The 14574-nt window shown below is 46.2% G+C and overlaps 1 protein-coding gene across 1 annotated transcript in view; it reads right to left on the bottom strand.

Annotated features, from left to right (window-relative positions):
- The window catches only part of LOC126419414 (43 kDa receptor-associated protein of the synapse homolog), a 100192-nt gene that overhangs the window by 48393 nt on the left and 37225 nt on the right, over nucleotides 1-14574 (bottom strand). The window contains exon 5 of the mRNA XM_050086603.1: nucleotides 1339-1539. Coding sequence (XP_049942560.1) covers nucleotides 1339-1539 — 201 coding nt within the window. The remainder of the gene's footprint in view (nucleotides 1-1338; nucleotides 1540-14574) is intronic.

Below are 14574 nucleotides of genomic sequence, written 5' to 3'. Positions count from 1 at the left end.
CCAGATCTACACTTAGTTGAGAGTGTGATAATATTTTGTTGTAGTCAAGTCCTCAGCGTGTTGTTGCTTACAGTTCAACATAAATGAAGGTGGAGCGTTACAGTCCAGGGAGTAATCATTCAGTATCACTTGGCACTAGAGACGGAGTGACCGTTGGAACAAACGGGAGTCTCAAGTGGTTGGTGATGACTAAATTCAATATCCGGATTTCGTCAGCATGGGGGATTGAGGTTCCGTGTACCTATGATTTCTTTGTGAATGTCAATGCAGTAGTAAAGAGGAGAGTTATCATGACTGTTGAAGCGTAGATCATTAAAAACCTTATCCTCGCATTAATGACTGCGAGTGGATCAGTGAATGGGCAAATATCTATTAGAAATACTACGTATGTAGATTGTAGACAGTTGGGAATGTGGGTCTCACGGGGAGCGTGCAAGGGATAAGTCCCTGCAGTCGCGTTATTCATCAGTGTCCTCAGTGGCTCAGATGGAGAGACCGTCTGCCATGTAAGCAGGAGATCCCGGGTTCGAGTCCCGGTCGGGGCACACATTTTCAGCTGTCCCCGTCGAGGTATATCATCAACACCTGTCTACAGCTGAGGGTTTCAATTAATTATCGTTTAATTTTTTGTTATACCCACCCAGACCAAGCAACAGATGGAAAAGTGCACAGTGATTACTGGTGGAACACTGTTGTACTCCAGAATTTTGGGAACTTGAAATGCCTGGAAAACTTTGAACGAGTAAAGACATACTCCTACACCTGTCCTCATAATTCATTCATATATTGTCACAACCAATTGATTGCGTAAGAGAGTGGTTACAGCAGTTTACAAACTAATCAGCAACGCAGCATAAGGACCGGTTGCTAATACGTTCGACTTCGAACCAGCCAGCCAGTGACTCACAGGGCACTAGCTGTGCTCCGACGAGTGTTAAGCGACTAGTGAGCGACTCATGGAACAGTAGCCGTATCAGTGTCAGAGACCAGCCAGTGACTCACAGAGCACTATCTGTGCTCCGACGAGTCTTAAGCGACTAGTGAGCGACTCATGGAACAGTAGCTGTATCAGTGTCAGAGACTAGGCAGTGACTCACAGAGCACTAGCCGAGCTCCGACAATTGTTAACCGACTAGTGAGTGACTCATGGAGCTGTAGTTGTATCGGTGTCAGAGACCAGCCGATGTGTCACAGAGCACTAGCCGTGCTCCGACGAGTGTTAAGCGACAAGTGAGCGACTCATGGAACAGTAGCTGTATCAGTGTCAGAGACTAGGCAGTGACTCACAGAGCACTAGGCGTGCTCCGACGAGTGCTAAGCAACCAGTGAGCGACTCACGGAGCAGTAGTCGTGGGCGTCGCCCAGGTCCCCCTGCTTGCGGAGCGCGGCCGCCATCTGGAGCAGGGCTGCGCGGTGGTGGCGCGAGTTGAGGTCCCCCAGCTGCAGCGACCGCGACAGGTCGTACGCCTTGGAGGCGTAGCGCGTCGCCTTGTCCACGTCACGCAGGCGCCCGAACAGCTCCGACAGGCCCACGTACACCTGCACCACACAAAACACACACAGCCCGGTCTACAAGGCAAATCCAGGAAGAGCCAAAGAAGGGAGAGAGAAGGATATGGTACAGTCCAACCTAGGGTAGGAGAAAGATTGACAAGATTTTTTGCAAGAGATGCTACACTACTGGCCATTAAAACTGCTACACCAAGAAGAAATCCAGATGATAAACGGGTATTCATTGGACAAATACATTATAATAGAACTGACATGTGATTACATTTTCACTCAGTTTGGGTGCATAGATCCTGAGAAATCAGTACGAAGAACAACCACCTCTGGCCGTAATAACGGCCTTGATACGCCTGGCCATTGAGTCAAACAGAGCTTGGATGGCGTGTACAGGTACAGCTGGCCATACAGCTTCAACACGATACCACAGTTCATCAAGAATAGTGACTGCCGTATTGTGACGAGTCAGTTGCTCTGCCACCAATGACGAGACGTTTTCAATTGGTGAGAGATCTGGAGAATGTGCCGGCCAGGGCAGCTGTCGAACATTTTCTGTATCCAGAAAGACCCGTACAGGACCTGCAACATGCGGTCGTGCATTATCCTACTGAAATGTACGGTTTCGCAGGGATCGAATGAAGAGTGGAGCCACGGGTCGTAACACATCTGAAATGTAGCGTCGACTGTTCAAAGTGCCGTCAATGCGAACAAGAGGTGACCGAGACGTGTAACCAATGGCACCCCATACCATCACGCTGGGTGATACACAAGTATAGCGATGACGAATACACGCTTCCAATGTGCGTTCACCGCGATGTTGCCAAACACGGATGCGACCATCATGATGCTGTAAACAGAATCTGGAAACATCCGAAAAAATGACGTTGTGCCATTAGTGCACCCAGGTACGTCGTTGAGTACACCATCGCAGGCACTCCTGTCTGTGATGCAGCCATGGTGTCCGAGCTGATAGTCCATGCTACTGCAAACGTTGTCGAATTTTTCGTGCAGAGGGTTGTTGTCTTGCAAACGCCCCCATCTGTTGACTCAGAGATAGAGACGTGGCTGCACGATCCGTTACAGTCATGCGGATAAGATGCCTGTCATCTCGACTGCTAGCGATACGAGGCCGTTGGGATCGAGCACGGCGTTCCACATTACCCTCCTGAACCCACCGATTCCATATTCTGCTAACAGTCATTGGATCTCGACCAACGCGAGCAGCAACGTCGCGATACGATAAACCGCAATCGCGATAGTCTACAATCCGACCTTTATCAAAGTCGGAAACGTGATGGTACGCATTATTCCTCCTTACACGAGGCATCACAACAACGTTTCGTCAGGCAACGCCGGTCAACTGCTGTTTGTGTATGAGAAATCGGTTGGAAACTTTCCTCATGTCAGCACGTTGCATGTGTCGCCACCGGCGCCAACGTTGTGTGAATGCTCTGAAAAGCTAATCATTTGCATATCACAGCATCTTCTTCCTGTCGGTTAAATTTCGCGTCTGTTGCACCTCATCTTCGTGGTGTAGCAACTTTCATGGTCAGTAGTGTAAAACTGTCAATGAGACAATCGTCGTTGCATTGCATTTACAGACTGGATACATGTGATAGATTTTAAAATTAAAATTCTTATGAGATTTGTGCACTGTGCACATAGCAAGCCCCCTATTTACATCTACATATACACTGACGAGCTAAAACATTATGACCACCTGTTCAATTGCTTGTTTGCCCGTCTTTGCAACGACATACAACACTGGTTCTGCGTGCAGGGATCCGACAGTTTGTTTATAGGTTTGGGGAGATGTGTGGCATTAGATGTCTACGCGCAGGCCATGATGAAATTCGCGTAAATAATAGGGCTCTGATTTGCGTACGCGATGATGGCGCAACATAGCCGCCCAGATGTGTTCCGTAAGATTTACCTCAGGCGAATCTGGCTGTCGATACATCGACGGGAGTTGAATATAATGTTCCTCAAACCACTGTAGCACAGTTCTGGCTTCGAGACACAAACAGTTATACAGGGCTATTACAAACGATTGAAGCGATTTCATAAACTCACTGTAGCTCCAGTCATTGACATATGGTCACGACACACTACAGATACGTAGAAAAACTCATAAAGTTTGGTCGGCTGAAGCCGCACTTAAGGTTTCTGCCGCCAGAGCGCTCGAGAGCGCAGTGAGACAAAATGGCGACAGGAGCCGAGAAAGCGTATTTCGTGCTTGAAATGCACTCACATCAGTCAGTCATAACAGTGCAACGACACTTCAGGACGAAGTTCAACAAAGATCCACCAACTGCTAACTCCATTCGGCGATGGTATGCGCAGTTTAAAGCTTCTGGGTGCCTCTGTAAGGGGAAATCAACGGGTCGGCCTGCAGTGAGCGAAGAAACGGTTGAACGCGTGCGGGCAAGTTTCACGCGTAGCCCGCGGAAGTCGACGAATAAAGCAAGCAGGGAGCTAAACGTACCACAGCCGACGGTTTGGAAAATCTTACGGAAAAGGCTAAAGCAGCAGCCTTACAGTTTACAATTGCTACAAGCCCTGACACCCGATGACAAAGTCAAACGCTTTGAATTTTCGGCGCAGTTGCAACAGCTCATGGAAGAGGATGCGTTCAGTGCGAAACTTGTTTTCGGTGATGAAGCAACATTTTTTCTTAATGGTGAAGTGAACAGACACAATGTGCGAATCTGGGTGGTGGAGAATCCTCACGCATTCGTGCTGCAAATTCGCAATTCACCAAAAGTTAGCGTGTTTTGTGCAATCTCACGGTTTAAAGTTTACGGCCCCTTTTTCTTATGCGAAAAAAACGTTACAGGACACGTGTATCTGGACATGCTGGAAAATTGGCTCATGCCACAACTGGAGACCGACAGCGCCGACTTCATCTTTCAACAGGATGGTGCCCCACCGCACTTCCATCATGATGTTCGGCATTTCTTAAACAGGAGATTGGAAAACCGATGGATCGGTCGTGGTGGAGATCATGATCAGCAATTCATGTCATGGCCTCCACGCTCTGCCGACTTAACCCCATGCGATTTCTTTCTGTGGGGTTATGTGAAAGATTCAGTGTTTAAACCTCCTCTACCAAGAAACGTGCCAGAACTGCGAGCTCGCATCAACGAAGCTTTCGAACTCATTGATGGGGACATGCTGCGCCGAGTGTGGGAGGAACTTGATTATCGGCTTGATGTCTGCCGAATCACTAAAGGGGCACATATCGAACATTTGTGAATGCGTAAAAAAACTTTTTGAGTTTTTGTATATGTGTGCAAAGCATTGTGAAAATATCTCAAATAACAAAGTTATTGTAGAGCTGTGAAATCGCTTCAATCATTTGTAATAACCCTGTATACTCTGCAAGCCATTGTAGCTTGTGTACGGAGTCTGTGCGAGCTCGAACCTTTCACATTTCTTGCCTCATAGTTCTTTCTCGAAATACACTCCTGGAAATTGAAATAAGAACACCGTGAATTCATTGTCCTAGGAAGGGGAAACTTTATTGACACATTCCTGGGGTCAGATACATCACATGATCACACTGACAGAACCACAGGCACATAGACACAGGCAACAGAGCATGCACAATGTCGGCGCTAATACAGTGTATATCCACCTTTCGCAGCAATGCAGGCTGCTATTCTCCCATGGAGACGATCGTAGAATGCTGGATGTAGTCCTGTGGAACGGCTTGCCATGCCATTTCCACCTGGCGCCTCAGTTGGACCAGCGTTCGTGCTGAACGTGCAGACCGCGTGAGACGACGCTTCATCCAGTCCCGAACATGCTCAATGGGGGACAGATCCGGAGATCTTGCTGGCCAGGGTAGTTGACTTACACCTTCTAGAGCACGTTGGGTGGCACGGGATACATGCGGACGTGCATTGTCCTGTTGGAACAGCAAGTTCCCTTGCCGGTCTAGGAATGGTAGAACGATGGGTTCGATGACGGTTTGGATGTACCGTGCACTATTCAGTGTCCCCTCGACGATCACCAGTGGTGTACGGCCAGTGTAGGAGATCGCTCCCCACACCATGATGCCGGGTGTTGGCCCTGTGTGCCTCGGTCGTATGCAGTCCTGATTGTGGCGCTCACCTGCACGGCGCCAAACACGCATACGACCATCATTGGCACCAAGGCAGAAGCGACTCTCATCGCTGAAGACGACACGTCTCCATTCGTCCCTCCATTCACGCCTGTCGCGACACCACTGGAGGCGGGCTGCACGATGTTGGGGCGTGAGCGGAAGACGGCCTGACGGTGTGCGGGACCGTAGCCCAGCTTCATGGAGACGGTTGCGAATGGTCCTCGCCGATACCCCAGGAGCAACAGTGTCCCTAATTTGCTGGGAAGTGGCGGTGCGGTCCCCTACGGCACTGCGTAGGATCCTACGGTCTTGGCGTGCATCCGTGCGTCGCTGCGGTCCGGTCCTAGGTCGACGGGCACGTGCACCTTCCGCCGACCACTGACGACAACATCGATGTACTGTGGAGTCCTCACGCCCCACGTGTTGAGCAATTCGGCGGTACGTCCACCCGGCCTCCCGCATGCCCACTATACGCCCTCGCTCAAAGTCCGTCAACTGCACATACGGTTCACGTCCACGCTGTCGCGGCATGCTACCAGTGTTAAAGACTGCGATGGAGCTCCGTATGCCACGGCAAACTGGCTGACACTGACGGCGGCGGTGCACAAATGCTGCGCAGCTAGCGCCATTCGACGGCCAACACCGCGGTTCCTGGTGTGTCCGCTGTGCCATGCGTGTGATCATTGCTTGTACAGCCCTCTCGCAGTGTCCGGAGCAAGTATGGTGGGTCTGACACACCGGTGTCAATGTGTTCTTTTTTCCATTTCCAGGAGTGTATATTGGGCGTTTAAAACAGTGTCACATATTCCTACACGAGATAGTTTTGGACAAAACTAGAACAGTTTCTATAATGATATGTCCGGAAACCAATACCTCTTGAGATATGGGCCTCTTATTCCCATTTGTCTGTTATGTAGACTAGACAATGACGCATGTGGTTATCACACATCCTGACATATCCTTCAGCCGTTCTTCGCCGTGAATCACGCCCTTTATCAAATACACCTGGCTCCAGTCAGATTGGGTCACCTACTGGTAACAAGGTCCTGTAATGTCTGCTCTTTATCTGTGGTTTTTCGGCGTACACCAGTGCCTTTAAATGTCCCCATAGCCAGAAATCCAACGGATTTAGGCCCCGGGAAATGGGAGGCTATGACTCTGGACCTCCTCGACCACTTTTTGGGGCCAGAGTGGTGTACCGCCGTGCGCAGTTCACAGTCGTTGTCTTTCTGCAACGATAGTGTTTTCCAATAGCGCTGGTAATTCGTCGCTCAGAAATCAGTGATACACAGCACACGTTAATCTGTTTAGTAAAGCGTATGGCCCTATGAATCTCACACCGCATTCGCTGCTTTTACATCGTACTGAAGCGATCCTGGTGCTTCACCTCCGTGACTGCGCGAGGATATGCGTCTGTCTACTCGTGTATATCCTGGTAATTTATTATGCCACCTCTTGTGAATATTGCGTCACCTGTAAATAAAATGTCGGCTGTGATATGCGGATCTTCATTGGCACATATCTCAACAGGTATTGGTTTTAACGCCTATCATAGTACGAACTTTTGTACTAGTTTGAACCGATGCTCCTGTAGGTATAAGTGACACTATCTTTTAAACAACCCGGTACACAGGAGGAAGTAGTACACTGGTGGAATCTTCCCGGTAATTTTAACAATTACACCGGGATGTACAGTATCTCCCTTGCTGTGTCTGCCATTGGCGTTGTACGAGATCTGTTCAAAAAATCCAGGAACACACGTGATTTCGCGCCACCGGTGTTTTGGAGCAAAATATGATTGGCATTAATGTACACGGCAGTGTTTAATGTGTAACTGCCGGAAATTTGATTGTCGTATGTCTGTTAGCTTTTGTTCAGTGCTGTATTGAGTAGATCTTTGTGTCGCACAGTTCGCGAATTTCGAGATGAGAGAATAAGGGGAGCAACGCGTCGGCATTAAATTTTGCATGAGGCTAAAAAAAACCTTTACAGAGACACACTAAATGATACAGGAACATACGGTGATGGGTGCTTAAGCCGTAATCGGTGTTTCGAATGATTCACACGGTTTAAAAATGGCCGTTGGGACGCTCATGTCAGAAACGTCAATGAAGTTGTGCGCGTCAATCGAAAATTGACTATCTGTGAGATTGCAGAGGAATGTAACTTTTCGGTTGGATCACGTCATGAAAACCTGCCACAGCGTCTTGGAATGCAACATACTGCCGCCAAGTTTTTCCCACGGCTCATGAGTCAAGGTCAGACAGACCTTCGCCTCGCAATCTGTGAAGAGCTTTTGGATCGCGCAAATGAGAGACCTGCTACCTGTTTTTTATTTCCAAAGAAGAAAACCTCGTTGAAAGGACGAAGATTTGCAACGATAGTCGAGATAAGAGAAAATTCCCAGACGGCGCTTCGGGCTATTCAGAAAGTGGCGTAACAAGACTGCTTCAGGAAGTGTAAACGGCGTCGGGAGCGGTGTATCAATTGTGGAGGAGAGTGTTCCGAAGAATACCATACACAGTAAGTAAAAGATAAGCACAGAAAAATATCGTGAACAAAGTTCCGTAATTGTTTGAACAGACCTTGTGTATCTATGTCCCGCTTTCGCGCTGCTCTTTGGATTTTATTTATTTCCTTTGTGAATCCTACATGTTACCGCTTAAGGACCGACGAGAAATACTCACGTACGTGGCATTATTCACGACGTGAAGTCAAACAATTACAGCGCTGGAAGCTTTCATTGCGTGTATAAGAATAAACATTTGAAATCGGCATGGGACATAAATTTGGTAGAGTCTAATTTTCATTAGGTTGGGTGAGAGTTGCAGCAGGTGACGAACCTCAGAGCCCAGCAAGCAGCATTATTCTGACAACAATGGTCACATTGCTGGCGCAGGTAAACAAGTGGGGGAAAATGGAGGACGCTCTGTTACGGTGCTCCAGAGGAGTGCGGTGCACGATTTGAGCCCCAAGACCGTCCCGGAGAATCAGCAAGCGGAGAGGGATTAATGTAGCTGAGGTCGGATTATAATTGGCAATAACTAATGGTAACAGCTGCTTGAGATAGAGACGAAGCCGCGAACAGGAATTTGGCGAGATGGACGGTAAGAAAACATAATCAAAAGTAAGCAGCGTGGGCGGATAGCTGCCATGTGATTGAAGCTTTTGCCAGAATGCTGTCCTATCAGGATGCAATGTCTGCGCAGAGCGTTTTTATCCTTCCAGGGCAATCTAGACAGAACAGACCCATTGGAAGACCATGATGGAAACTAGGAAGCGACAGAACTCGGTTCTAAATCTATAATTACTGTCATTTTCAGCGTTAGTTGTAAGATGTTTTGGTTACATGTATAGCTGGCTTCGACAGCTACTTTAGAAGTAAAGGTGTTATCAGCAGTACCATAGCAGAAATGGTATGGTATGTAGCTGTTGATGGTAGTAAATGGAATAATTCGTCTAGTAATCTTATTGGGCTATCAACGTCCTTAATTAAGGAGCTCCATGATTAAGAAATAAAAAAAATGACAAAAGTATTTCGACAGTGGAAGAAGCAAATAAGGCAAGAACAAGGAAGCGCTACTTAGTGAAACTCAGTAGTAGCCAAGGAGGAATTCAGCCATTGAAAATGTGAACACGTCAAGATAGACTGGGGGGGGGAGATACGATACACTTCTCTTCGTTCCAGAAAGATTTGCATAAACTCGTGTGGCACAAATCACTCGGTAAACCAACTGAACTGCACTAGTTCTTGAATAAAATTTATGTAATTAGGAAAGTTCTATCAAATTTGGAAAAGAATAGAATCATTAGACTACCGAAGAAAGCAAGATCATACTTGAAAATCACCTCACTGGCTCATTTATCAAAAACACACAACTAGCTTACCGAAAAATGAAACAGAAAGTTCAGAGCAGGTTAGGAGAGGACCCTTGCATATTAGAAGCAGCGAAACTCTAAAATATCTTTCACCACTGCAATTAACAGAAACCAGATCAAAAAGAACCAAATCTCGATCTGAGCTACCAACAGTAGAATAAGTTAGGAATCATAAAGATGCTGGGGAAGATGGGGACAGAACTTGAGGTATATTTATTTGAAAACGATAAGCGAACTAACTCGTAACTAAAAGTTAGATAGCCGAGATGGGCGAATGTCGGCACTAATACATCCTACAGATAAAAGGGATGTACGTCGGAGCCAGGTAACTATACAGCAATATTATTAATAACAGTTACCTATAAAATATTTTCAAAAACTTTGATGCACAGGGTAGAAAGCAACTAAATCCACAAATTGGTGAGTATCAAGGAGGCTAAAGAGAGGGCAAATTATACGTGAAACAAATCTTGAATATGCAACTGGAATCGGGTATCGAAAGAAGAATTTCCCGCCCACAGTGGTAGACTTCAAGAAAGGCTATGATTCAGCGGACAGATCAACACTGTTCAAATTTTGGAGGAGCTGTATTTGGATAGAAAAATCAGAAGACAGGTTAAACAGGCCTTAAGCTACACAACAACCAGGGTCAAGTTCAGAGGAAAGCTTTCAGGGGTCCAGACTAAAACCGGAGTCATACGTGGAGATGGAGCTCCCCACTTTCTTCTTTAATTCTGTGCTTGATAAGGCGATCGGGGAATGGCGATGAGAAATCGAAGGATGGCGTGGAACACGACTTGGATGCAAGAAAAAAGGAATACGGGCTGATTGTCTGACATTCACAGACGATATTGTCATACTGTCGGAATCGTTAGGACGGGCGGCTAATCAAACCACCCAACTCCAAGAGACAAACGGCTAAAGCAAGCGTAAAGATCCCAGTTGAGGGGACACAGTATACGACGAACATCAAGACAGCTCTCAGACGGATAACAATAGAAGGAGGGAAAATTCAGAAGACAGATTTAAACACGAAGAAGCAGGGTTATAAACTGGTCTTACAGAAAAACAGGCAAAGGGACACGAAATAATTAGATGAATTTAACATTTAAACTACGAAGATTTACAATAAGAATAATGTTTCAATCTGTTGAAAATTGAGATCCGCTCTGGTGCTATATATGAAGCAGAAAGCTTAACCTCGTAACAACAAGATTATTTAAGAAGAATCAGGGACAGAACGACCATATTCTCCCGACACATCCTTAGAAGGGACCAGGGATGGCTTACACAACACATACCTCAATACAGCTGTGATAACCTTTGCTGATTTAGTTCATGTAACCGATGAAATAGGCGTCCATGGTGTTATTATCGATGCTGAATTGTTGGCCTGTCAGGTTGAGGACTAGAAAAATAAAGAACAACAACCGCCAACTCCAGCCATCTTGACCGAGGCAAGGTCATCTGTTCATACCCCATGGCCCTACACACGCAGAACAGAAACGACTGATGATTTCTTCTCAGCTTTCATCACCGTCGAAAATTCGCGGACGATGATAAGTGGTAGTTGCTGTCAAAGAAAATCAGCGACTCTTTTTCGAGGTGACGTGTAACATTTTCATTGATTTCTTTTTCATATACTGTCTGCATGAGCCATACGTACTTCTTCTTCTTTCTTCTTCTTCTTGCGGATTGTCTACGGCGGGCACCACTTCTCATCCCATAGTCACCATCTTGTTCTGTCTTTACTTTCCTCAACCTTCATATTCCTCCTCCTTCATTGCCTCCTCCACATCATTTTGCTATTTGCATTGTGGAGCGATCCTTTTCTTCCGACAAACCACATCAGCTGTTTTTGTTGAATGTCGTTACAGATACACCTATCCATTTTCATCCTTTGTTGAATGACGTCATTTATTTAGGAATCCTAGGACAGTCTGAGCTTCGTCTTAAGTAATCCATCTCAGTGGAAAGCAGTTTTTTTTCTTCAAACGTCCGAGGCTTCTGCTCCGTACAAAACTACACTCTGGACTATAGTCTTATACATTGTCTTCTTCGTTGTTCTTCTTACCTTTTTGTTCCACTGAACAGTGTTCACTGCCCTTATTACATCTCGTCCTTTATTAACCCTGCTGTTGATTTCATCACTGCTTGCGCCCTGCTTATTAAATAATACCCCAATATATTTTGCCTTTTCCACACCCACATCTACCTGCAAATTATTTAATTGTTCTGTTCCAACCAACCAAGTACTCACACTTTGTTACGTTCATCTTCATGCCATCCTTATTGTATTCCTCTTTAAGCTTTCTTATCATATAGCTCAGATCATCTTCATCTTCTGCTAGTACAGTCTGGTCATCTGCAAAATACGGGCACAGTATCCTGCTGGCCTTTGCTGTCACTCCCACAACCAGGCACCTTCCATGCCAAGTCTGCGATACCGCTCCTAGATACAGGTTAAAGGGGGGTCGGTGAAAGCCCCCATCCCTGCCGCAGACCCTTATTCACATCGAAGTTTTCTGCCTTAATATTCGCTATCGTTACCCTCGCTGTGTTATTTTCATATGGTTTCATAACAGGCTTTAGCAATATTTGACTTAACTCGGTCTCTCTTTCAACTATTCTCACAACTTGCTTGTGGGTGCATTATCAAATGCTTTCTCAGTCAATGCAACATGCGTCTCCAGCCCAACCTTTGTGCATTTTTCACATATTAGTTTCATTGTGAAGATATTGTACAGTACCGATCTTCCTGCTCGGAATCTTGTTTACTCTTCTTGCTGCTTGTGATTTGTTTCTTTCTCTATCAGATCTTTCAATACGTTCAAGTGCAGTCTTTCAGCTAAAGGGATCACTGGCAATCCGCTATAATTATTTGGGCAATTAAGTGTCCCTTTCTTAAGCACCATATGTATATATGTACGAGATCTGTTAAAAAATTCCAGAATATTCGTAATTTCGAGCCAATGGTGTGTTGGAGCGAAATGCGGTTGGCATTCCAGCACATGCTAGTATTTAATATGTAAATGCCGGAAGCTTCATTGCTGTATGTCTGTTATTCATTGTTAAGCCCTATACTGAGTAAAACGTTGTGTCGCGCAGTATGCGACTTTCGACATGGCACAGTTAAGAAGCAACGCATCGGCGTTAAATTCCGCGTGAATCTCAAGAAAACCTTTACAGAGACACACCGAATGATGCAGGAAGTCGGCCGGAGTGGCCGTGCGGTTCTAGGCGCTACAGTCTGGAACCACGTGACCACTACGGTCGCAGGTTCGAATCCTGCCTCGGGCATGGGTGTGTGTGATGTCCTTAGGTTAGTTAGGTTTAAGTAGTTCTAAGTTCTAGGGGACTGGTGACCACAGCAGTTAAGTCCCATAGTGCTCAGAGCTATTTGAACCATTTTTTGATGCAGGAAGCTATAGCCGTACTCGGTGTTACGAATAGTTCACACGGTTTAAAAATGGTCGAACGGAAGTTAAAGACGACCCACTTTCAGGCCGCCCTTCGACGTCTACCGACGACGCTCATGTCACGAACGTCAACGAAATTGTACATCCCAATCGTGACTAGTTGTCCGAGAGACTGCACAAAAATATAACATTTCAGTTGGATCATGTGATTCTGACACAGCATCTTGAATTGCATGGTGTAGCCGCCAATTTCGTCGCACGGATCACGAGTCAAGACCAGAATTATCTCCGCCCCGTAATCTGTGAAGAGCTTTTTTGGATCGCGCAAATGAGAACGAGATGTTCCTTAAGAGAATGATAACTAGTGGTGAGACGTGGGTCTACGGTTATGATGTTGAAACGTAGGTTCGTGCTTAACAATGCGTCGGGTAAGGTTCTCGAAGACCGAGAAAAGGACGTCAGGTCAAATGTCAGAGCCATGCTGAAGGCTTTGTACATCATAAATTCGTGCTACAGGAACAAACTGTTAATCTATGATACTATCGGGTCTTGTTGCGACACCTACGAGAAAATTTGAGAAGGAAACCGCCTGAAATGTGGCGAGACAATTCATGGTTCTTGTATCACGATAACGCAACCGCACAGTCATCCCTGTTGAGGCGTGAGTATTGAACAAAAACGGAAATCACTGTGCCACGTCATTCTTCGTACACTCCAGACCTGGCCCCTGCGGACCTTTTTTTATTTCCAAAGTTGAAAACCCGGTTGAAAGGACAAAGATTTGCTAGACGAGATAAAAGAAAATTCGCAGATGGCGCTTCGCGCAATGCTGCAGGAGGTTATCAAGACTGCTTCCGGAAGTGGAAACGTCGTTAGGACCGGTGTAATAGTTGTGGAGGGGTGTATTTCGAAGGGGACCGTCTACACAAAGTAAAAGGTAAGCGTAGATAAATCTTGTGGACAAAGTTCCGCAATTTTTTGGAACAGACGTCGTATGTGTTATCTTGCAGATCACTAAGATAAAGATGAATGTATACATGTGTGTAATACACTGAAGCGCCAAGGAAACTGGTATACATATACGTATTCAAATACAGAGGTATTTAAACATGCAGAATACGACGCTGCGGTTGGCAACGCCTATATAAGACAACAAGTGTCTGGCGCTGTTGTTACATCGGTTACTGCTGCTACAATGGTTATCAAGATTTAAGTGAATTTAAACATGGTGTTCTAGTGGGTGCACGAGCATTGGGACACAGCTTCTCCGAGACAGCGATGATGTGGGTATTCTCCCGTACGACCATTTCACGAGTGTACCGTGAATATCAGGAATCCGATAAAACATCAAATTTACGACATCACTGAGGCCGGAAATAGATCCTGCAAGAACGGGACCAACGACGACTGAAGAGAATCAGCGTGACAGAAATGCAACCCTTCCGCAGATTGCTGCAGATTTCAATGCTGGGGAATCGACAAGTGTCTGCGTGCGAGCCATTCAACGAAACATTACCGATATGGGCTCTCGGAGCTGGAAGCCCACTCTTGTACCCTTGATGACTGCACGAGACAAAGCTTTACGCCTTGCCTGGGCCGTCAACGCTGAAATTGGACTGTTGATGACTGGAAACATGTTGCCTGGTCGGACGAGTCTCGTTT

This window comes from Schistocerca serialis, chromosome 9, assembly GCF_023864345.2.
Source record: "Schistocerca serialis cubense isolate TAMUIC-IGC-003099 chromosome 9, iqSchSeri2.2, whole genome shotgun sequence".
Taxonomy (NCBI): domain Eukaryota; kingdom Metazoa; phylum Arthropoda; class Insecta; order Orthoptera; family Acrididae; genus Schistocerca; species Schistocerca serialis.
This window is presented reverse-complemented; position numbering and strand designations above follow the sequence as displayed.